The 25,146-nt window shown below is 41.9% G+C and overlaps 2 protein-coding genes across 4 annotated transcripts in view; both read left to right on the top strand.

Moving 5' to 3' along the window:
• The first annotated feature begins 228 nt into the window (after positions 1 to 228).
• Positions 229 to 16,759, top strand: timm13 (translocase of inner mitochondrial membrane 13 homolog (yeast)). The gene is made up of 3 exons (XM_060846204.1): positions 229 to 415; positions 5,414 to 5,482; positions 16,461 to 16,759. Exons 1-3 carry the CDS (start codon positions 293 to 295, stop codon positions 16,557 to 16,559), a joined length of 291 nt encoding a protein of 96 aa, XP_060702187.1. The 5' UTR covers positions 229 to 292; the 3' UTR covers positions 16,560 to 16,759.
• A 3,489-nt stretch (positions 16,760 to 20,248) lies between these two features.
• LOC132828852 (dedicator of cytokinesis protein 7-like) overlaps positions 20,249 to 25,146 on the top strand; it is a 206,242-nt gene continuing 201,344 nt past the window's right edge. For all 3 annotated transcript variants that reach the window (XM_060846007.1, XM_060846006.1, XM_060846009.1), the window contains exon 1: positions 20,249 to 20,581. In XM_060846007.1, the coding sequence (XP_060701990.1) occupies positions 20,529 to 20,581 (53 nt within the window). In that variant the 5' untranslated portion in view covers positions 20,249 to 20,528. The remainder of the gene's footprint in view (positions 20,582 to 25,146) is intronic.

Below are 25,146 nucleotides of genomic sequence, written 5' to 3'. Positions count from 1 at the left end.
GGGCTTTTGCCCGAAACGTCGATTTTCCTGCTCCTCGGATGCTGCCTGACCTGCTGTGCTTTTCCAGCACCACACTGACCTAGACTCTGGTTGCCAGCATCTGCAGTCTTATTTTGCCTAATAAGTAACTGGGACCATGCTGATAGACAAGGTCATGTGACTGAACGGATGTGGCGGTGCAGTCTGGGAGTTGTAGTTCTCAAATCTCAGCCTGCACTCAGCGCGCACGCGCCGATCCGCCATTCTCGCGCTCCGTCCGTTGCTGCAGCAGGGTTCGCGGGGCCTCGCTAGAATGGACAGCTTCTCGTCGGACTTCTCTTCAGGAGGGCCTGGCGGAGGGAAGGTGGACTCCGGGATGATCATGGAGCAGGTGAAGCTACAAATCGCCGTCGCAAACGCCCAGGAACTTTTACAGGTTGGTAGGCGCTAAATATTATCCAACAGTAGCACCCGGCTCCATGGAGCTCCACCCTCCAGTTACCTTCCTCGTCAACGTACAGCATCCCGCGACATGATTGACAGGGGGGTCTGACCAATGGGAATCCATGGCGTCGTGGGGCGGGTCTTCGTGTTGTGTATGTCGTAATACACGCGGTGTCGTGAGGGCAGAGGTCATTCCTGGGTTATCGCACGTGGGGGACAAGGACATTAAAAACCCCAACAGAAGCTAAATCAAGATGAGTGTGGTGCTGGGAAAGCAAGTCAGGCAGCATCCGGGGAGTAGGAAAATCGACATCTCGGGCAAAAGCCCTTGTCATCAGGACCTTGACTCTAATCTGCAGTAAAAAATGATGTCTGCAGATGCTGGAGATCACAGCTGAAAATGTGTTGCTGGTCAAAGCACAGCAGGCCAGGCAGCATCTCAGGAATCTGCATATTGAATGGTGGTGCAGGCTCGAAGGGCAGAATGGCCTACTCCTGTACCTATTGTCTATATACTTTCGCCTTCGAACAGAAGTTGGCAACCAGGAAGTGAGGGGAAAGGTTGCAGGCGTTTTTTCTTTATTTTGACGAGTGGAACTTTCAATTTCGTAATACTGTGATGTCCCGAAAAATTCATCAGATTGTCCTTTATTAGGCTCTCTAATGGAGTAACAATTGTTAAAGAGCTTCACAGGTATAGCAAAGAACATGTGACTTTGAGTCAAGTAAAACATACGAAGGTCAATGAACTACAGCAAGGTCAAAAAAGGTAAAATATAAGGAGTGAAATAAAACAAGGAGCTGCAGATGCTGAAGATCTGAAACGAAAATATAAATTGCTTGAGAAACTCAGCAAATCTGACTGTGGAGAGAAAATAGTGTTAACGTTTTGAGACTAGTGATCCTTCTTCAGAAGGATATAAAATGTGTCTGAAAGGAGGAAAGAGTGCCAATGAAGGAACTCGAGAGTTACAACCATAGCAGCAGAAGGCATGCCTAACATACTTGCATAATTAGTACCAGAACCAAATATTACTGGTTAATTTGGTTTCTTACACCAAAAATGTCTTGTGTCCCTTTAAGAAAGGTGCAAACTTTGAGTTGTGAATGGCATTATCAAAATTATTTTTTAAATGGCATATGGATCTCACAATCAAGTTCAGTATTGTTCCCCATCTTTAGTTGCTAGGCCAATTAATCACAGCACTGCACAAGCATATAAATTAGAAGCAGAAGTAGTCAAATTGGCCTCTGCATGCCTGTTCCAGCATTCTGTATGTGTTTAGAATTCCATATTTGCATACACTCCAGATAGTATTTGAATCCCTTGCTTAACAGGAATTTGTCGGTAATTCTGCCTGAAAAGTGCTTAATGAATCTGTCTCCACCATCTTCTGAGGCAGAAAGTTCCACAAGTCACAACCTCATGAGAGAAAAGTTTTCATCTTTTCTGAAAAACCATTCAGGCTCTTGGAGATCCTTTCTAATAACCTGGTCAGAGATGTTTTTAGATTAGATTAGAGCGGAAACAGGTCTTTTGGCCCAACAAGTCCACACTGACCCTCCAAAGGATAACCCACCCAGACCCGTTCCCCTACTCCCTACTAATACACCTGTCACTATGGGCATGGCCAATTCACCTGACCTGCAGGTCTTTGGACTGTGGGAGGAAACAGAAGCACCTGGAGGAAACCCACGCAGACACTGGGAGAATGTGCAAACACCACGCAGACAGTTACCCAAGGCTGGAATCGAATCAGGGTCCCTGGTGCTGCAAGGCAGCAGTGCTAACCACTGAGCCACTATGCAGTCCTGCTATTAAACACTTCTGGAGCAGGTGATACTTGAACTTGGGACTAGTGGTCCAGAGGTAGGAATGTCACCACCATCTCACAGAAGCCTCTATTCAGAGACTTTGACTTCAGAGAAGTGCTTCTCACCCTTCTAAACTCCCACTGAATCAAGCCTAGGCTGTCTACCCTTTCCTCATGAGACAACCCTCAGTCAAGTAAACGTAAGAAGTGTCTTCCATGTGTTTACATCCTTAAGTAAGTAGTTCACACTTCACAGTATTCAAGGTGTCTCACCAATGCTGTATATAACTGAGGAATACCTTTTGTAATAGCATTCCTTTAGCCTTAGTTACTTGTTGTACTTGCATGCTAACATTTTGTGACTTACGTACTGGAACGCCTAAATCTCCTTGCATCTCAGAATTGTGCAGTCTTTTACCATTCAACTAATTTTTCTATTCTTCCTGCCAAAGTGAATAACTTCAAATTTCCTCATATTATATTCCATCTACCATATTTTTGCCTACTGACTCAACTGATCCATATTCATCTGCAACTTCAATGTGTCCTGTTCACAACATACCTTCATATTTTTACAAACTTTTCATAACAATTGATTCTAGTTTCATTTTCAGGATTACCGAGACTAGCTTTTTAATCGCCAGATTTTATTAATTACGTTTTTATTACATTTAAAGTTTGGGCCTGTGGACTCCTGGACCAGTGATATTACCACCATGCCACAGTCTCTGTTTTGAGTGGAAGGAGGTGGATATTGTGGTTAATTAATGCAGAGAGTTAGAACCATTGGTATAAGTGAGGGTTAAGAAGTATAGATGTAAAGGGGGCTTTGAGGATTTTAGCAGCATTTAAGCTGAGGCAGAGTGCAGTGTGGCATTGTGTAAGTAAACGATCTTAGAGATGGCTGGATGTGTGACATCAGATATTATACCATGATTACAAACAGCCATTTACTTTGCTGGGATGGAATCGGTGATAGGCAGGGCCAGGAGCAAGTCACAGACCCAGTGCTGCTCCCAACCCAAGCTCAGATGGTTCCCTAGAATTCCGGTTCCCAGTTGGTGGGCACTGATGTAACCCTGTCCTGGTGGACAGTGAATATGCAGGGTGGGAAATTAAGATAATGTCTTTGTCTCTTTAACATATATTATGTCGAAACAATTTTGAATGTCAGGCATGCACTGTAAGAATTTAGAGACAGTGGTGGTGCTGAGCTACTATATATATCAGGATGAATGTTGTGTTGTTGGATAATGTTGCTGACAGCCAGCATGCAGTAGAAATAGGCAGAGGCTAAGATTAGGTGCAGACATAAAGTTTTGGAGCAAGAAGAGAACTACAGGCAATTCTCTCGTGTGAATCGTAAGACAAGAATGGAACCAGATATTTGCAGTCCCACCACGCTGTGTAACGCTAGAGGAAAGGCCATGGAGGTGGATGTTGTGGCAAGCTATGTCAATGTCTGCAAAAGGATGAGGAGGAATGGTTTATCTCATTCACATAGGATGTCATCAATTAGCTATGACCTTTATACAGGCAAAAGGAACTCATTTATACATGATATTGTTTTGCATTGGTAAAAGAGGGGTCATGGTGACTACCAGTCTTTTAATTTCCATGGAAACACCGTGACCAATCAAAGTTTATTTTCTCATGCTGCATAAATTTGTGATTCTTTTTAAATTGTTTCTTGTGTCCTATTCCTAATGAGTACATGATGAAAAGCTTTGAGTTATTGATTCCTTTTAGCAAAGTTCAAATTAAATACTACCAAATGAGATTGAAGTCGAAATCTGCAGAAATCATACCAGTCTGGAAAGATTGTCGAACCACCTGTATATTGTATAGACTCCTGGATTTTTAAATCACTCATTGTTTCTACATAAATAATTTTGCAACTACACTAATGTATATATATTTTCGCTCAATGTATGTAATTGTATTTTGGAAGTTGAGGGTGAAGGGGATGTAATCTTGTTGCTTTAGAAGTTCAAAGCTGATAAACCAAGGACCAAGATGAAACCATGTGTGTAATTGCCATGTGCAGAAACGTGCTAGCAGGAGATTGCATACATAATTATTTGTAGTAGACTGAGCTATATGTGATTTTCAAGAAAGCTAAATTTGTCTTACTTAATCTGCATCACTTATCAATAATACAAGAAATGACAACAGTGGCCTCTTTTGGACAAGATGAATTTGGAAAGGGCATCAGAAAAAATAAAATAAAAACTAACAAAAGGTGTGTGTTGCAAAATATTTTCATCCATGAATCATAGCCACACCAAAAGTCTATTATTATGTCTTTGAGGCACCAAATCTACATCAAAATAAGCTAGTATAACGAGAGTCTAGACAATGATTGTGGAAGACTATTCAATCCCAAACTGATACTGACTCACACATGATCCACACCTACTTAACTTCCCGTGACAATCAAAGGATCAAGATTGAGAGCAGTAACTGCAGTGATTTACTGTTCCCTATTACAAAACTGTTGAGACAATTACAGCCCTGCAGTGGCCATCCTGGCTGAGATTAGACAATGGTTATTTATTGTATATGGCATCTTCAACAGAAATATTACCCCAGGCATTTCACTCATCTGGTTCAGTAATATCCTTTAGGAAGAAGAATCTGCCCATTTTGACCTGGTCTGGTTTACATGTGACTCCAGCTCCACAATTTGGTTGACTCCCAACCACCGTCCTGGGCCATAAGGGATAGGCAATAAATGCCCTAGCCAGTGATCCCATAAATGAATAAAACAAACCTAGTATAAGTATGATAGATGCTGAACTAGTGAACAAGGGATTTAAAGAATAGGCCAAAAAGGTGGACTGAGATGCATTTTTTTTAAGGGAACAAGGAAGTGGAGAGATCTGGTACTTTTGGACGGTCAAGCTTTTGATCTTTCTTCCTCTGATCTTAAGCAATGTTTTCCTGCTCCTCGGATGCTGCCTGAACTGCTGTGCTTTTCCAGCACCACTCTAATCTAGAATATGATTTCCAGCATCTGCCATCCTTATTTTTACCTTGAGCAATGTTATCAGGCTTCAGTTTCAGAATCGTACGTGGGGATATCTTTGTAAGCAAACTATTAAGAGTACATAGACACTTGCGTCACTGTGGAATTGAAACACAGAGTAAGGATGTTTTGTTTTGTGTCATTTCAGCGAATGACTGATAAATGTTTCAGAAAGTGTATCGGCAAGCCAGGAAGTTCACTGGACAATTCTGAACAGGTAATACTTTATGACTTATACAAAAAATAATATAGAACATGAACAGACCTTTCAGCCCACAAAGGCTGCGCCGACAAATGAAGTCTTTCTAAACTAAAACTTTTTGCCTTTACACAGTCTGGAGCCCTCTTATTTCCTGTCTATTCATAATTAAAAATCACACAATACCAGGTTATAGTCCAGCAGGTTTATTTGGAAGCACTAGCTTTTGAAGTGCTGCTTCTTCATTAGGTGGTTGTGAAGTAGGTCCATAAGACACAGAATTTATAGCAAAAGATTACAGTGTCACACAGCTGAAATGATAAACCTAGATTAAGTTTTTCATCTTTTAGAATGGGTTTGCTTGTTTCGTATCTTTAATATGTAAATCCCAGAACTTCTTTTAAGTCTCATTCTCAAGATAACTTCAGGTTTTCTAACAGAAGGTGTCATCTCCGCTCAGATGATGTATTAAAGTTGTGAGGTTAAAGTCTGTCTTTGTCCCAACTTTGAGTCAGATTGGTTCTATTTCTAAAGTGAGGTTTATAGAATATTACATGGATTGACTGTAGGTTATGCATTTTTTTTTAAGCAAAATAGAACGAATCTGCAAATATAATTCTGTGGTTACAAATTCACCTCATAAACTTATATGAGTATGCGTGCAGGAGAGACAAAGTGTGTGTGCATTTGGATAAGTGCATGTGAGAGAGTGAGAGTTTGCATGTGTGTAAGCTTAGTAAAGTATGTGTGTAAATATAGGGGCAGTGGGTGTGTATGTGTTTGGATAAGAGAGAGAGAGAGAGAGAGAGTGTGTATGTGTGTGTGTGTTTGCGCGTGCGTGCGCGCGCGCGCGCAGTGGGGTCACCTGTAGTGTGACATGAACCAAAGTCCTCATTGAGGCCATTCTCATGGGTACTGAACTTTGCTATTAGCCTCTGGTCAGCCACTTTGTGTTGCTACCTGTCCAAAAGTCTGCCTTGGAGAATGGTCACCCGAAGATCCGAGGCCGAATGTCCCTGACCGGTGAAATGTTCCCCGATTGGGAGGGAACACACCTGCCTGGTGATTGTTGTGGGGTGTCCATTCATCCGTTGTTGTAGCATCTGCTTGGTCTCGCCAATTTACCATGCCTCAGGGCATACTTCTCTGCAGCATATGAGATGGACAACGTTGGCCAAGTCACATGAGTAACTGTTGCGTACATGGTGTTCCTACATGTAAAGGTGGAATCCGTGTTGACATTCTGATTCACTTTGCAGCGGTTGCCGTGACAGGGTTGTACCATATTGTGATCGATGTTGTCCTGAAGGCTGGTCACCAGGTCAACTCATCGACTGCCAGTTCTGACTTGGTGAGAAATGGTAATGACCACCTCAGGAGACAAATATGGGTCGCAACCCATAGGGTACCCTTCGATGTCCAGGTTTTCCCGGGAGCCGAAAAGCTGCACCATGTTATTCTCAGCCTGCAACACGTTATCGATGAGAATGAGCACCTCGCCAAGGCCTTCCCTACACCTCCACTTCTCACCTTCAAACAATCAATAAATTTTAACCAGATCATAGTTTGCAGCAAAGTGCCCAGCCTTAAGGATAGCACATGCACACACTCACTCTGTCTCTCCTGAACGCGCAGCCGTATAAGTTTATGGGGTGAATTTGCACCTGCAGAATTATATTTGCAGATTCGTTCTATTTTGCTCAAAGAATGCATAACCTACAGTCAATCCATGTAGTATTCTATAAACCCCACTTTAGAAATAAAACCAGTCTGACTCAAAGTTGGGACAAAGACAGACCTTAACCTCACTCCTTTAATGCATCGTCTGAGCGGATATGGCACCTTCTGTTAGAAAACCTGAAGTTACCTTGAGAAAGTGACTTAGACGCTCTGGGATTTACATATTAAAGATAAAAAACAAGCAAACCCATTCTAAAAGATGAAAGACTTAATCTAGGTTTATCATTTCAGCTGTGTGACACTGTAATCTTTTGCTATAAATTCTGTGTCTTATGGACCTGCTTCACAACCACCTGATGAAGAAGCAGCACTTAATAAGCTAGTGCAACCAAAGAAACCTGTTGGACTATAACCTGGTGTTGTGATTTTTAACTTTGTCCACCTCAGTCCAACACCGGCTCCTCCAAATCGTGGCTGCCTATTCATGTAACTGTCAATTTGCCTCTTAAATATCCTTGAACTTTTTCTATACTATTCCTTGTTCTGTTCAGGTGCAATCCTGGTTTCTACCTGACCTGGAAGTGTTCCTGGTGCCCCAGGAAGCTAAAGCCACTCTTGTTCACCATTTCTCCATTCATATCCTCACCATATTATTTTCTTGTTTCTGTGCATTAACAGTACTCCAAAAATGAATACCTTTAATCTTGCTCTTATTCCTGAGAGTCTACTTGTAAGACAAACCTTTTCCTTATCTATGTTAGTTCCAATGTGGACTGTAATTTCTGGCTGTGTCCTTACTTATTATCAGAACAACCTGCACCTATTCAGTGATATCTCTTGCCTTGGCATCATTGAAATGGGAACTCATCCCTGTGGTTACTTCTGTGATTAAGTCACTTGTAACAATTGCAGATCTGTACTTCATTTTACTCCCCTGTGAAGCCAAGTCATCCAGAGATTTATGAATTTGCTTCTGATTGTACCTCCATGCACCCTCGCTAATATTCAACACTGAGGACAGATTTGTGTGTACCACATTCCCAGGGAACAGTCTGTCACGTGCTCCTTCACCTCTAGAATTATTTTAATTTTAGTAACATCAAGCACCACTATTTGTAATTAGTGAGACAAAAGCTGTAAAAAAATTTTTAAAGTATTTGGTGATATCAATGACAACGTTTGCCTGATATAAATCAAATTAAAACTCATGGCATTCACGAACCCATCCAAACGTGAGAGCATTGGTCATTTCTCTAACAACCTTGACCCTCCCTCGTATTCCCATGATTTCACTTCTGGGTTACTCATTACAGAGAAAACATACCTTTCTGCTATTTATCAATGGGAGATTTTGAGCCTGTGGTGAGTTAGTTTGTTAAATCCGTGTAATGGAACTGAACCTTTCTCCCTTTTGAACTTACATGTTAAATTGGGAAGTAATAAAAGTTGAAAATGTGTTGCTGGTCAAAGCACAGCAGGTTAGGCAGCATCTCCGGAAGCATCTACAGACCTCATTTTTTACTCAAAGTAATAAGGAAATGCCAGTAAATTTGGATTAAAGAGCTTTAATATTAATTAATATTAATTTTAAAAAATCAGTTTGACTGCTTTTGTCCTGTAAGGATAACATTTTTAACTGAACTATTCAGGAAGCTGTATTCTGGTGAACCTGATATTTTCTTACATTGGGATCATTCATGGAGACTCAATATTATAAAAATTCTTAGATGATTTAACATGATTTGACATCACTCAATAGCTCAAAATGTTTAAACCAAAAACTGAAGAACATTTTTCATGCCAGAATATGTGGAATATTACAACCAAACCTGTTTGGAATCCTGAAAACAGTCAAATATTTAATGATGTAAAATGTCAGGCAATAAAACTTTCACTGTGATTTGTGTAACTACAGCAAGAATAATCAATTTTAATGCAACTGGTCTTGCATGCAACTGATTGATAGCATCAAAATAAGCATCGTCAACTATAAATCTCTTTCAAAGAGATTTAATGAATATAACTTGTCAGTTTTTAAGAAAACATGTAAAACCCTGACATCTACATTATATTGTTTTGATACGAATGGATTAAATCAGTAAATCTCTCAGGAGAGGGTTCAGAAGAGATGTTGCCAAGTATGGAAGGTTCGAGTTATAAAGAAAGGCTGGGACGTTTTTCACTGAAGCATGGGTGGTGGAGAGGTGACCGATTGAAGTTTATAAAATAATGCGAGATATAGATAGAGTTAATGGTAGTTGTCTTTTCCCTAGGATGGGGGATTTCAAGACTGGGGACACATTTTAAGGTGAGAGGAGAGACAATTAAAAAAGACATCAGGGGCAAATGTTTTACACGGAGGGTGGTTTGCGTGTGGAATGAACTTCCTGAGGAAGTGGTGGATGTGGGTACAAGTACAATGCTTAAAAGACATTTGGATAAGTACATGAATAGGAAAGGTTTGGAGGAATATGAGCCAGGAGCAGACAAGCAGGAATAGTTTAATTTAGGATTATGTTCAGCATGGACTGGTTGGACCGATGGGTTTGTTTCCGTGCTGAATGATCATATGACTCTAAATGTTGCTATTGTATCCCTTCCCAACACCACCTTCGGCAGCGTATTCCAGGCACTTATCACCCTCTTTGTAAAAAAAAAAAATTGCCTCTTATGACTCCTTTAAATTAACCCCTTTTTACCTTAAGCCTGTGTTCCCTGTAATTGATATTTCTATCCTGGGAAAAAGACTCTGACTATCCATTCTATCCATGCCTGTCATAATTTTGTAAGCTTCTATCAGGTCGCCCCTCATCCTTTGATATTCAAGTGAAAACAAACCAAGACTGTCCAGTCTCTCCTCATAGCTAGTACCTTCCATGCCAGGCAGCATCCTGGTAAATCATTTTGATGCCCTGTCCAAAGCTTCCACATCCTTCTGGTAATTTGGCAATCAGAACTATACACTATGTTCCAAATATAGCCTAACTAGAGTTCTGTACAGCTGCAATATGGTCTGCCATTTTCTTTATGCCCTGACTGATGAAGACAAGCATGCCACATGTCTTCTTGACCACCTTGTGTTGGCATTTTAAGGAAACCAAGGACTTGTATGCCTTGACCCATCTACATTGATGCTACTAAGCATCCTGCCAATTACAGTATACTTCCCTCCTGCATTACATCTTCCAAAATGCATCAACTCACATTTGTCCAGGTTGAACTAAATCTGCCGTTTATCTGCCCAAGTCTCCAATCTGTCCATTTGGCTGCTGATTCCTGCGGCAATCATCCTCACTATCTGCAGCTCCACTACCTCTTTGTGTTGTCTGCAAAAGTTATTAATAAGGCCACCTATGTTCTCCAAATCAATTGTATATTACAAATAGCAGGAGTCCCAGCACTGATCCCTGCTGAACATCACTGGTCACAAATCTCCAGTCACAAAATGCCCTTCCACTGTTACTCTTTGTCTTCTGTGAGTAAGCCTGTTCTATATCCATCTTAGCAGATCCCATGTGATTTCATCTTTTGTATCAGCCTGCCATGAGGGACCTTGTCAACAGCTTTGCTAAAGTCCATATAGACATTACCACCCTGCCCTCATGAGTCATCTTTGTTTCTTCCTCAAAAAAATTCCCATCAAGTATGTCAAGAAGTGTTCTACAACAGGCACTGTCTTGCATTTGAATTTGTTAATTGTGAAATATGGAAAAGAAAGTAGGATCTGATTCTTGTCTGATAACAATGTCACGTTTCTCATTGTACATATAACATAAAAGATGTTTGTATTCATAACTTTCATAAAAGCACAGAAATAGCTAAGTCTGTTGACAGTGAAGAAGTTTAATTAATATTAGTTTTTTTTTTAAAAAAGAGACGTTAGCAGAAGTGGAAACTGAGAATTCACTTGAACCAACTGGTCAACATCCTAGAGCCCTAAAAGAGGCAACTGTAAAGATAGGAGATGGATTTGATATGATCTTCCAAAATTTGCCAAGTTCTGACTGCTTCAGTGGATAGGCAGGTAGTAAATGTAATGCTTCTTGAACAAAAGAGGGAGAGAGAAAATATGGCAGTACAAGCCATTCAGTTATTGAGATAATGCTGGAATTCAATACAAGGGAAGTGGTAACAGGGCACATTTAAAATCAAATGGTTGTGCAGAGTCAACGCAGATTTATGAAATGACAACAAATCTGACAGTTTGTTTTGAGGACAAAAATAGCAGGGTATATAATTGGGATCCAGTGGGTGTACAGTATGTTTGAATTTTCAGAGACTATCTGATAAGATCCATGAGAAGTTGTTGCACAAATAAAGATTCATGAGGTTAGAGTAACATATCAGCACGAAAGGAGGATTAATTAAAGGACAGAAAGAGGTTGGAATAGGCAGGTTATTTTTATGTTGGTATATTTTCTACCAATGGATATTGCACAGATTAGTGCTGACCTTGGCTATTTACAGTCTATAACATGACTTGAAGGGACTGCATGTAACACATCCATGTTTTCTGATGATTATTTAAAAAGTGGTGGAAAAACCAATAAAACATGCCCAGATCTCGAGCTCCAAGGAACGACATGCAAATATTCAATCCATAAGAAGCAAGTGTACACTCAAATTAGACCACAGAGTTCATCTTTCCGCCAGCTTCCGTCCTGTCTCTCCCTTTCTCTCTGTGTCCCTTTAATCCTTCAGTCAGTGAATGTAATTTACTGAAGAGTGTAGTCTCTCTCTCTCTCTCTCTCTCTCTCTCGCGCACACACACACACACGAATATCTTCCACCTTTCTTACTATGTCAGTTTCAGCCTTTGTGTTTTTCTAGTTTGTAAGGGTAATGAGACATTCACATTCCAGAACACTTAAGATTAGGGAACTGAGCTCCATAAGTTCAAATCTGCTCAGTGTGGTATACATGAAAATGTAACAGGATTGTTCTATTACATGCATACTCCACTCAGCTTATTAAATTACAAATTCTTTTCCTATTGAGTATTTGTTTTGTTAAGAGTCTTCAATATAAAGCAGAAGTTCAGTTATCCAACATCCAACTGTGAAATATGCGAAGCTTCCAGCCCTCGTGGTAAAAAGGAAATACCGCTACCCATTCCACAAGTGAACGAATGTTATAGAACTTAGAAAAGTACAGCACAGAACAGGCCCTTCAGCCCACGATCTTGTGCCGAGGATTAATCTTAAAGTAAAATAAAATAATATAAAATAACCTAACCGGCGCACCCCTCAATTCACTGCTGTCCATGTGCATGTCCAGCAGTCGCTTAAATGTCCCTAATGACTCTGCTTCCGCCACCACTGCTGGCAACTCATTCCATGCATGTGCAACTATCTGCGTAAAGAGCCTACCCCTGACGTCTCCTGTATACCTTCCTCCTACTATCTTAAAACTATGACCCCTCATGCCAGTCAGTCCTGCCCTGGGGAAAGGTCTCTGGCTATTGACTCTATCCATGCCTCTCATTACCTTGCATACCTTGATCAGGTCACCTCTCTTCCTCCTTCTCTCCGGAGAGTTTAGTCAATGTCTCTTCATAAAACACGCCCTCCAGTCCAGGCAGCATCCTGGTACACCTTCTTTGCACCCTCTCCAAAGCCTCTGTATTTTTCCTATAGTAGAGCAACCAGAACTGGACACAAAATTCCAAGTGTGGTCTCACCAGGGACTTGTAGAACTGTAACAAAACCTTGCAGCTTTTAAACTCGATCCCCCTGTTAATAAAAGCCAAAAAACCATATGCTTTCTGAACAACCTTTCCACTCGAGTGGCAACTTTGAGGGATCTATGTTCTTGAACACTAAGATCCCTCTGCTCTTGCACACTGCCAAGAATCCTGTCTTTAATCCTATATTCAGCATTCAAGTTTGCCCTCCAAAAGGCATCACTTCACATTTATCCAGGTTGAACTCCACCTGCCATTTCTCAGCCTGGCTGGGCATCATGTCTATGTCACGCTGCAACCTGCAATACTCCTCGATACTATCAACGGCCCCTCCAACCTTTGTGTCATATGTAAATTTACTAACCTGCCCCTCAACCTCCTCATCCAAGTCACTTATAAAAACTACAAAGAGTAGAGGCCCAAGAACAGCCCTGCGGGACACCACTCAACACTAACCTGCAGGCAGAATACCTTCCATCTACAACCGCTCTCTATCTTCTGTCAGCCAACCAATTCTGAACCCACACAGCCACATTTCCCTGTATCCCATACCTTCTGACTTTATGAATGAGCCTGTCATAGGGAACCTTATCAAATGCCTTGCTGAAGTCCATATACACCACATCCACTACTCAACCTTCATCGACCTGTCTTGTCACCCCAAAGAACTCAATAAGATTTGAGAGACATGACCTGCCTCTTACAAAGCCATGCTGAATGCCTTTAATCACATTGTTTTTCCAAATAGTCATAAATCCTGTCTCTCAGAATTCTTTTCAAAATCTTGCTGACCACAGATGTAAGACTGACTGGTCTGTAATTGCCCAGGATTTTCCTATTGCCTCGCTTGAAATGAGAAAAAACATTTGCCTCCTTCTAATCCTTCAGTACGACTCCCGTGGAGAGTGAGGAAGCAATGATCTTCGCCAGCGGCTTAGCAACCTCCTTTCTTGCTTCCTGGAGCAGCCTGGGATAAATCTGGTCTGGCCCTGGGGACCTATCAACCTTAATGTTTGCCAACACTTCCAATGCGGCAACTTCATCAATCTTGACCTGTTCAAGCCTGAATCCCAGCTCCTCAAAGTTCTCATTCACAATAACGTCCCTTTCCTTAATGAAAACTGAAGCAAAAAACTCATTTAGGGCCTGCCCTATCTGCTCCGACTCCATACACAAGTTCCCTATGCTATCCCTGATCGGTTCTACCTTCTCCCTGGTCATTCCCTTATTCCTCACATATGAGTAAAATACCTTTGGGTTCTCCCTAATCCTTCCTGACAAGCCTTTCTCGTGCCCCCTCCTGGCTCTCCTCAGTCCATTTCTGAGCTCATTTCTCGCAAACCTATAATCGTCTAAAGCTGTGCTAGACCCTTGTTACCTCCACCTTACATGAGCTGCCTTTTTCCTTTCGATGAGAAACTCCTCTGTTCTTGTCATCCAAGGCTCCTTAATCTTACCCCTTCTTACCTGTTGCAGAGGGACAAATTCATGCATCACTTACAACAATTGCTTCATAAACAGTCTCCACATGTCTACTGTTTCCTTCCTGTGGAACAATTGCTCCCAAACTGTACTTCCCAACTCCTGTCTGATAGCGTCAGATTTTCCTTTTTCCCAATTAAATATCTGCCCTTGGTAACTGCTTCTTGTCCTCTCCAAGGCTATGGTAAATGTGAGGAAGTTGTGGTCACTGTCACCAAAGTGTTTTCCCACTGCAAGACCTGACACCTCTCCTGGCTCATTGCCAAGCACCAAATCCAAAATGACCTCTCTCCTCATTGGCCTGTCTATGTACTAATTAAGGAAACCCTCCTGAGCACACCTGACAAAAACCGCTCCATTCAAACCATCTGCACTAAGGAGGTTCCAGTCAATATTGGGAAAGTTGAAGTCACCCATAATAACAACCCTACTCCATCTACATTTTTCCAAAATCTGCCGGCCTATCAGTTCTTCAATCTCTCAACTGCTATTAGTGGGTCTGTAGAAAACCCCCATTGAGGTGCCTGCTCCCTTGCTGTTCCTAACTTCCACCCATACTGACTCAGAAGACAAACCTTCCTCAACAACCTTCATTTCTGTAGCTGTGATGCACCCTCTGATTAGCAATGCTCATGTTTTTCTACCCCCTCTGTTCTTTTTAAACCTTTTAAACCCTGGAATATCTAGAACCATTCCTGCCCGTGTGAAACCCATGTCTCTGTTATGGCCACAACATCATAGCCCTAAGTACTGATCCATGCTCTAGATTCATCACTTTTATTTCTGACACTCCTTGCGTTAAAAACAGGCACACTTTAACCGATCCCTTTGTTTCATGATGTGAGAAATTTTCCCAATAGATTCACTACATCCTGTCACTGCCCCATCTACAACTACCCTCCATCTCAGATGTGTAGCTCTGATTCCCGCCCCCTTGCCAAACTAATTTAAACCCTCCCGAACCACATGAGCAAATCTCCCACCCAGGACACCTCCAGTTCAGGTGCAACCTGTCCTTCAAGTATAGGTCCCACCTTCCTCAGAAGGCATCCCAATGGTCTAGGTATTTGAAGCCCTCCCTCCTACACCAGCCTCACAGCCACGTGTTAAGCTGCACTCGCTGAATGTTCCTCTCCTCACTATCTCATGGCATCGGTAGCAAACCTGAGATCACTATTCTATCCATCTTGTTCTTCAGCTTCCAACCTAGCTCTCTGCAATCACTTTTCAGGTCTTCAGTCCTTTTTCTGGTTATATCGTTGGGGCCAATATGTACCACAATTTTTGGCTGCTCACCCTCCCCCTTCAGAATCCTGTAAACCTGATCGGCGACATCCGGATCCTGGCAGTGGGGCGGCAACATAGCTTCCGGGATTCCCATTCCTGACTACAAAATCTCTTGTCAATCTGTCTAACTATTGAGTCCCCTACCACTAGCGCTTTTCTATTCTCTCCCTTCCCTTCTGAGCCACAGTGCCAGAGACCTGACAACAGTGGCTTTCCCCTGGTAGGCCGTCCCCACCAGCAGTATCCAAAACGTTATACATATTGCTGAGGGGAATGGCCACAGAAAGAGCTGCCATGCATTGGCCAGGAATGCGGTTATCACCTTATTGACACTGATCCATTGACACTAAGAACAGATGTTCCTAATTCTCCTGAACAAATGCCAAACTGGAAGCATTTACTGCGACCTGTTCACTTTGTATTTTCTACAGCAGCTAACTCCTGGAATTTTCAGCTTGTAATAATATCACACATACTCTGCCTAGTGATGGTTATGAATTATTTAAGTAAGTGATGGAAGTCTGGAGAAATAGTTTTTATTCTGAGGTCTCTTGCTTTCATGGAAGAAAATGATAAGCATTCATTAAATTCACATAACATTGTTCTTGAAAATATAATTTTCTTGCTTTGTACAGTATAGGATTGGGTGGCTGTCCGGTGACTTTTAGATTGTAATGGAATTGTTCCAGCACACACCATGGACCTGACATGATCTTAGTCTTATGTCTTCTGGTGTAAGTTGGTCTAATAGGAAATGGGATCTTGTGTGTCGATCTTGTCAGCCTCAGCATATACAATTGGAGCCACTTGCTATCCCTGTGCATTGAATTGGATTAATACTTTTCTTTGAACCATGTCTTTCAGAAATGTATAGCAATGTGTATGGATCGATACATGGATGCCTGGAACACAGTATCACGGACATATAACTCCAGACTACAACGGGAACGAGCACAAATGTAGCTGCACAGCAAAAGAGGAAAGGGCAGCTTGGACTGTATTCATATGGGGAGAGAAGACCTCAAGTAAATGAGGGATGTATAAGGCAAAGTACTGTGTATGTCTGAGAAAAAGTGGCTAAACTGCCTAGGTTATAACATGATTGTGTCTGCCTATATTCTGTGGACTTGATTATAATAAAAGTACATGATTGTGAACGTTAATTTTCTTTATGCTTCTGTCATACCCGAGTAATGAGTTCATACTTAGAAGGTGTTTCATCTCTTTGTGACAGCGTTCACTTATGCAGCACCATGGTGTTAGAGAATATTCTCAGGATGATTTGCAACTATGTTCTTTCAGGATAAGTACTTAGTAAAACACCCTGATGGTTCATTGGGTTGTTACAATGCAAAGTGTTTCTATAAGGGATGCAGTATGAAAGATTCTATCAGTACTCTCTGCATCGTGTGCTCATACTTCAAGGAGTTGTTATAATTGGCCTTAGCCCACCTGCATAAGGAAAAGGCAAAAGCAGCCAAGTTGTACGCTTTATATTCTCTACTCAGTAACTTTTGTGGCTACCTTTTAGGGACAGGATGGGCTAAGTTGTTATTTCCCTGCATTCAGTTACTTTGCCACATAGTAAGTGGGTTATTGGGTGTATGCTGGGAACCTGTAATTAGTAAATCAGCATTTTAAAAAATTGTATGCTTACAAAAATGACTGAATTGCTTACTGTTGTCTGTGTTATAATTACATGTTATAATTACATTATTATACTTGTAAAGATGAACAGGTTCTTTCTCTTAAATACCAGTTGTGAAGTGAAATCTTGATTTTAGGATGTGAATATTGCTAGCTAGGCCAGAATGTATTATCCATCCCTAATTGCTCTTGAGTAGGTGGTGGTGAGCTGTCTTCTTTAACTGCTGCAGTCCAAATGATGTGGGTACACCTACAATGCTATTTGGAAAAGAGTTCCAGAATTTTGATGCAGTGACTGAAGGAGTAACAAAAACCATTCCAACTAAGAATGGCGTGTGACTTGCATGGGAACTTGATATTGCGCAGTGTTCCCAAGGATCTGCTGTCCTCCTTCTGGGTGATCGAAGCCATGGGTTTGGAAGGTGCTGTCAGGGAACCCTTAATGAGCAGTGTGCCTTGCAGATAGTGCTCACTGGACCACTTCGTAGAGAAGGGAACGAATGCTGTAGGTGTTGGATGGTGTGTTGATCAGTGGGCTTCTTTGTCTAGGATATTATAGCTCACCCAGGCAAGTGGAGAATATTCCATCACATTTCTTTTTGTGCAGTAACATCAAGAGTCTTATCAAACTCTACCCCATACCCTAAAAGTTTCTCCTACTGAAGGATGACTGGATGTGGATCTTATTGCCTTCAATGGCTTTCTCATAGGTGATGGTGTGGATTCTGGTGCTGTGACCTTTCTACTGAGAATGTGCAGTTTCTGTGATATGACTGCTAAATTGTACATGTAATTTTACAAGTTCCTTGTGACAGTTTGTTTTAAGAAAGCGTATTATGTTTCATAAACCTTTGCATTATGGGGTATAACCTGAGCAACGTTTATGCAGCACGATTCTGTCAATTCTCATTTGACAGTGGAGCCCAAGCATCTAAGGTGAGTTTTAATTACTCAGGTTTTGCATCGATTCATGAAGAAACAGTCATGGAGTAATATTGTAGGAATGGTGGAGCTGTGAAAATTTAATAACTTTTTATTTTCTAGAATGCTTTTTAAAAATCTGATCAGCGTGCGCTTGTGATAACATAGTGTGCCTGACGTAAAAATCTGGCTAAACCTGTACTGAAAGCAGTGAAACTCAAACAGAAAACAATGGATAATACAGTACAATGAAACACTATTTCAAATATGGGACCCAAAATTTGCATAGAACTAAAAAGCTCCAAATGTACGGCTAAAGTGGGCAATATCAGGCTAAATGATGCCTGTTGTGGAAAATGGAACAATATCACGTACGTGCAACGTACAAATGCTGGAACCGACGTTACTGGGGCAGAAAATTTACTTTTGTAACCCATGCTGTGCCTGACCTGGGAGGATTGGAAGCTTTATTCTACATCGTGCTTTAACTGATTTGGGTATCAAGTTACAGCACTCCTATGTCTGAAAAAGAATGTGCCCTTCCACCCCCCCCCCTTTCCGGATATTGTATGCAATGCAAATCATTTTAATAATTATTGCGGCTGATTGGAAGGAAATTCCATTCACGTTTTAAGGCGCACAATTTTGTCAGTTCAATTCACAGTGATGAGAGTTGGTTAATCCAGGATCATAGAATCCCTACACTGCGGGAAAGTTATGAAGAGCATCCCACCCGGACCCAGACTCCCGCCCTATCCCTGTCACCCACCTAGCGTGCGCATCTCTGGATACTGTGGACAATTTAGCATGGCCAATCCACCTAACGTGCACATGTCTGCGGGAGGAAACCAGAGCGCCCCGAGGAAACCCAGGTAGACATGGAGAGAATGTTCAAACTCCACACAGACAGACAGTCATCCAAAAATGGAATCGAAGGCCCCTGCCTCTATGAGCCAGCAGTGCTAACCACTGATTCAATTAATCCTCATTTTCAATTAAAGTTCATGCATCCAAAAATATTCACTGTTCCATCGTTTGTATCTTTCTCATCTTGGAGCAGCTGCTGATTTATCATTGGGTTAGTAAGGAATGTGGCAAGACATAATTGACCACTCTTTCCCAGGTATGCTCACCAAGTGGTGGGAGGGAGGTGTGTTCTTAAAATACTTGCTGCAGCCTTTCTGGTTGGATTGGAACCTGGAGTTGCATCCTGGAATGTTCTGGGGATGAGAAAGGTAAGTGCTTGTTTAGGTGACCGGTGTGCTGAGATTGGAATAACAAAAAAAAAGCGAGCTGGAGAAACTCAACGGGTCTGGCAGCATCTGTGGAGGGAGAAATTCAGTGAAGAGCCAAAGGGGACTGGGCACATTAATCTGTTCCTCTCGTCACAAATGTTGCCGAGTTTCTTCAGCATTCCCTGTTCCAGAATGACTTCTTGGGAAGACCTGCTGAGTTTCGCCAGCAATTTGTTTTTAGTTCAGAGTTCCAGCATCCTCAGCATGTTGTTTTTGTTTAGTTAGATCTGAGTCCATTTTGGTTAGGATTAGACTGGCTTTCAACTAAATTGAGGTTCTGTTAGGCTAGTCTAGGGCTTATGCCCTAAAGGTCGGATTTCCCCTGCTCCTCGGATGCTCCCTGATCTTCTGTGCTTTTCCAGCGCCACCCTCTCGACTCTGATCTCCAGCATCTGCAGTTCCCCAAGTCTCAATTTATGGCAAGATTACAGCAAAATAATTTGTACAAACTTTTTTTTGTCGAATGTTTAGCTGTTGGGATTGGGAGTTGCTAGTGTTGACCGTGTTGCAGCTTTTAGATTGTGAGCAAGCTATGTGAGGTATATCAGCAATGGGAAATGAACGATTAAAAATCACGCAACACCAGGTTATAGTCCAACAGGTTTAATTGGAAGCACTAGCTTTCGGAGGGAGCGCTGTTCCTTGGAGTATGGAGTACAGTCCCCAACCACCTGATCAAGGAGTAGTGCTTCCAACTAAACCTGTTGAGCTGTTACCTGGTGTTGTATGATTTTTTTTGTCCACCCCAGTCCAACACCGGCATCTCCAAATCAGGAAATGAAAGGAATCTGGTTGTGCGTGTCACGAACTGGTTGTTCTTGTTTCGATGACAGCTCTAGGTCTTTCTAGCCAATTCTGTCAACCTGCTCCCAAAACAGCCAAGAAATGAGGGGCTTGACTCTGTCCCATTGGTGCCCGTTGCCCTCTCTCTCGGCTAGTTGAATGCGCCTCTCCCTGCAGTGGCTCCTCCTACCCCCGGGTACTCTGAGCAGGTTCCTGTGTCAGACCGCTGGAGCAGAGGAGCTTGGTCCCGGACAACCTGCGGAGGATTGGGCATACCCTGAGGATTATGGCTTCCTTCACCTTCGGGGAAAGGCAACAGTATCTGCAGCTGGGGAGCAGGTGAGAGGGCAGTGCCCATGAGCTGAGATTGGAGACTGGTGATGGGTCATGCCCCTAAGAGTGCAGTGGAGTAGTGGTATTGACCGCCGACAGTACAACCCCTCGAGTTCCAGCCAGTATTTGATTTTCATCCACCGCTCACTGAGCTCAAAGCGGTCATCCTTTCTGATCCACGATTTTATTGGGTAGAGATCCCCTTTCACCGTTTTCAGTTGCATTTGAAGAGAAAAGAAGTCTCTAGGTGGGGGATTGTGCTCCTTTCACAAACCCAGCAGGTGTCATTGGAACAGTTACAAACTTCCACAATTGGAGTTCCGCTTTCACCTGCTGTCTTCATATTTTAAAGCATGAAGCAATACTGGAAATTATCTTGGGAGACGTGATGCCTAAACTCCAGATCGCATTGAATATTGTTTTCCTTTCACATCTTGACTAAACTATGTTTTAGGGTAAAACCTATGCAATTTAAAGATGCGCCCGAAATAACCCTGTACAATGTGTGTAAGTACTGCAGATTGACTAAAGGGACACGCTGCCATATCGTTTCTCGGTACGAGCCAGTCGTAGACCAATGACAATTCAATCAAGTCCCAAATTTGGGACGAAATAGTCAACATGATGCAGGAATCTAGCGGTGCATTTGGAGAGGGAAATGACTGGTGGCCTGATGTTGGGGCTGAGGTACATTATTGGAGCTCATTTACAAATAACCTTACTGTACAACTTGCATGAGAGTGTGATTATACACTGTAGAGAGAGGTTTACTCAGTATATACCTAATACTGTACCACACCTAATGGTGCAATGTGGACAGAGCTTTATTTTTGACTTTAGTTAACCTGATTTGAGAAAATAGAATCCTTTAACTAGATCTAACTTATGCAGTGCCTAATCAGTAAGTACAATATGCTGACATTTAATTGTCTTCCCATTTGGCCTCATACATATTTCTGTTCCCTTTACTCCAACATTGGTTGCTGTGCCTTCAGTTTTTAGAGAATTATTACAGTGCCGAAGGAGGCTATTCAACCCATCATGTGTGTGATGCTCTTGGAATTAGAATTTCACTGTCATTCTTCTGTCGTCTCCCACACCCTGCCCATTGTTCCCTTCAAACAATTATCTTATTCGCTTTTGAATGCCTTAATTGAATCCACCTCCTCCACACTCTCAGACAAAGTATTCCATACCCTAAGCATGTGTGGGCAAAAGCTTTTCCTCCTCTCATTTTTGCTGCATTTACTAATCACTTTAAGTCAGTACCCTTGTGTTTTAGATTGTTGCACAAATGGGAGCACTTTCTTCCAATTTACTTTGTCCAGCTCTATTATGATTTTGAAAATTTTGATTTATATCTCATCTGAGCTTTCTCTTCATTCCTGATGAAGGGCTTTTGCCCGAAACGTCGGTTTTCCTGCTCCTCTGATGCTGCCTGACCTGCTGTGCTTTTCCAGCACCACTCTAATCTAGACTCTAATCTCCAGCATCTGCAGTACCCACTTTCACCTGAGCTTTCTCTTCACTAAGGGGAACAGTCCCAGATTCATTACTGACATTCTTCAACCCTGAAAATACTCTTATAAACCTCTTTTGCACTCTGTCTAATGTTTTCACATCCCTCTGAAAGTGTGATACAGAGTTGGATGCAATACTCCAGTTGAGGCCAACCTTACATTAGTATCTTATATAAATTCAGCTTAACTTCCTTGCTTTTCACTCTGCACCCTGAGTTTTATTAATAGGGGTACAATTTGTTCTGCCACCTTTATTTGTGCTCTTATACCCCGATCACTCTACTCCTGTACAGTCTTTACAGTTATCCTATGTATTAAATCCTCTCCATGTTCTTCCCTCCAAATTGTATCACCACCCTTCTTTGCATTGGATTTCATCTGCCATCTAGCCACACTTTCCACCAACTTGTCCATGCCCTTTTGAATCTCTATTCTGTCCTCCTGCAAAGTTTACATGCTTCCAACTGTCATTATTATTTACAAATTTTTAAACTGTACCCTTTTAAACCAAACTCTACATCATTAATATATAACAGGAAAAGTAAACTGAAAATGCACTACAAGTCTTCCCTGTGTGGACATTACTTATGTTTCTTGTCACTCAGCAAATTTTGTATCCATGTTGTTACTGTCCCTTTTGTTCTATGAATTCTAACTTTGTTCAAAAATCTTTCATGTAGCACTGTATCAAATGCCTTTTAGAAGACTGTGTGCACACCACATCTACAGCACAGCTCCATGTTACCTCATTAAAACACTCCAACAAAATGAATTCATTTTGTCTTAAGAATTTCATACTGGCTTTCCTTTAAATGAAACTCTATTTGACAATGATTCATTTAGTCTAGAAGTATTGTCCATGTCCTCAACTTTGGGATTTCTTCCATAAAACTCCATCTCTCCATCTCCTCCTCCCTCTGATATGAACCACGTTACAAGCTTCTCCCTGACTGAACATTAGCTTAAATTGTCCTCTTACCAGCTCTGGGTCCTACTCTGACAGTTGAATCTGGATTTACCTTAACTGGAATTCTGGATTTAACTTTTGTATACTGTGTACCATCATACTTCTATATGATCCCCCTATTTAAGGAAGGCTGTAATGCATTGGACACAGTTCAAAGTAGGTTTACTGGATCAATACTTGGAATGGATGGGACGTTTGTTGAGAAAAGGCTGGACAGACTGGACCTGTATCTGCTGAAGTATAAATGCATAAAGGGTGATTTGATTGATTGAAGTATGAAAGATCCAGAGGGAACTTCATGGGTTGCATCTAGAAAGGCTGGTTTCTTTGTGGGAGAACTAGTTGTCATTGCGTTTTAAAATCAAAATAGGTAACTCATTTAAACAGAGATAAGGAGAATTTATTTATGTCTGGGTGTTGTGTTTCTTTGAAACTTACTTCCTCAAAAGATGATGAAGGCAGAATCTTTGAAGGTTTTTAAGGCTAAGTGAGGTAGGTAGATTCTTCATAAGCAAAAGGGTGAGATGTCATCATCGGTCACAGAACCGTAGAGTTGAGGTTAAAATCAAATGAGCTGAGGACTCAGCAAGATGGTGGCGATTCTGTACATCTGCTGTGGACAAGCTCTGCCTAACAGCCAAGGCATACCGGTGTTTTTTGCCATCCCTGGCCAACTTATGTGGTGGAAATATTGGTTTAAAATCTTACAGAACACATATTTGTTAATATTTGGGAGTGGGAAAGATGCCAAAGGGAAAAGGAGCAAGCAAACAGCAGCAGGGAGGACATTCCCCTGAGCACCAGGCATACCAGAGACTGCAGCAGCAACAGTGGCAGTACTTATCCAGAAAAATCTTCCGTTCACATTATTACAGCTGGTGAAAGATGAGCAGGGATGGTTCGTGATACTTAAAGCCCTGATACATGGGGAGGAACATGGCATTTTAAATGATTACTGTTCTCTAGTGCATCCCCTCAAATTTTTGATTAGTGCTTTCTCTAAGTTGAGTGCTTTTGGAACACGGCACATTATTATATGGGGGGGGGGATTTTAATTGTCTTTTGGATCCGACAGTAGACAGGATGTTTTGTGGGCCCTCCACTATTTCTTTGCAGGCCAAGCAGGTGGCTGACTTATGCGAGGAGTTGGGGGCTGGTGGATATTTGGAGATGTCTTCACCCTACCGGCAGGGACTTCACCTTTTTTTCAAACCCACATAAATGTCACACGAAGATTGACCTCTTTCTGGCTCCCTCAGCCCTTCTGGATTCAATTATGGGTTGTAAAATTGGGAATATAACTATCTCTGGTCATGCAGCGGCATATTTGGAGGTTAAGGTCAAGTGTGAAAGGCTAGGTTTGTGGCACTGGCATTTGGAACCTTTTCTCTTTAAGGATTCCAGATAGGTGGAATACATTTTGAAGGAGTTTCAGGAATTCTTGACTATCAACTCAGGCATGGCTAGTAGTCCGTCTATGCTGTGGGAGACTGCTAAGGCCTTTGCGCTAGGGGATTAGCTATTTCCAATTTGGCTAGCTGGAAACTACAGAAGGAGGAACAGCAGCGTCTACTTGAGATGCAGTTGAAAGCCGTGGAGGCAGCCCATTTTGCACGGCCTTCAGTGACTAAGCTACAGCGGATCACGTCCCTTCGGGTTACCTTGAATTCAATACTGACACAAAATGCAAAGAAAGAACTTGCTTTTGCTAGACAGAGGATGTTCGAATATGGGGATAGCCAGGGAAGTATTTAGCGTACCTGACTAGGAAAAATCGTGCTCCCCAATCCATTACTGCAATCAGAGACAGCGCCAGGGTCCTTACATACGATGCTAAAAAGATTAATGAGGCTTTTCGGAGCTTTTGCTCTGAATTGTATCAGTCTGAAGGTTGCAAAGACAGGAGTGCTAAAATGGAGACCTTTTTTAAGAACCTGGACCTCCCAGGGGTAACCTTGGAACAGGCCTCTTTCCTTAATGTCCCCTTGACAGTTCAGGAAATACAGGAGGCAGCTAGGCAACTTCAGAGTGGGAAAGCGCCTGGCCTTGATGGTCTTCCAGGTGAGTTTTATAAGGAGTTTATA

The sequence above is a fragment of the Hemiscyllium ocellatum genome, chromosome 28 (genome assembly GCF_020745735.1).
Source record: "Hemiscyllium ocellatum isolate sHemOce1 chromosome 28, sHemOce1.pat.X.cur, whole genome shotgun sequence".
Classification (NCBI taxonomy): Eukaryota; Metazoa; Chordata; class Chondrichthyes; order Orectolobiformes; family Hemiscylliidae; genus Hemiscyllium; species Hemiscyllium ocellatum.
Note: the sequence above shows the minus strand (reverse complement) of the source record. Positions and strands in the feature narration are given on the sequence as shown.

Coding starts and splice junctions, on each gene's coding strand:
- timm13 (XM_060846204.1), top strand. CDS start 293: ATGGACAGCTTCTCGTCGGACTTCTCTTCAGGAGGGCCTGGCGGAGGG. Junction 416..5,413: donor ACGCCCAGGAACTTTTACAG/GTTGGTAGGCGC, acceptor GTGTCATTTCAG/CGAATGACTGATAAATGTTT. Junction 5,483..16,460: donor CACTGGACAATTCTGAACAG/GTAATACTTTAT, acceptor CATGTCTTTCAG/AAATGTATAGCAATGTGTAT.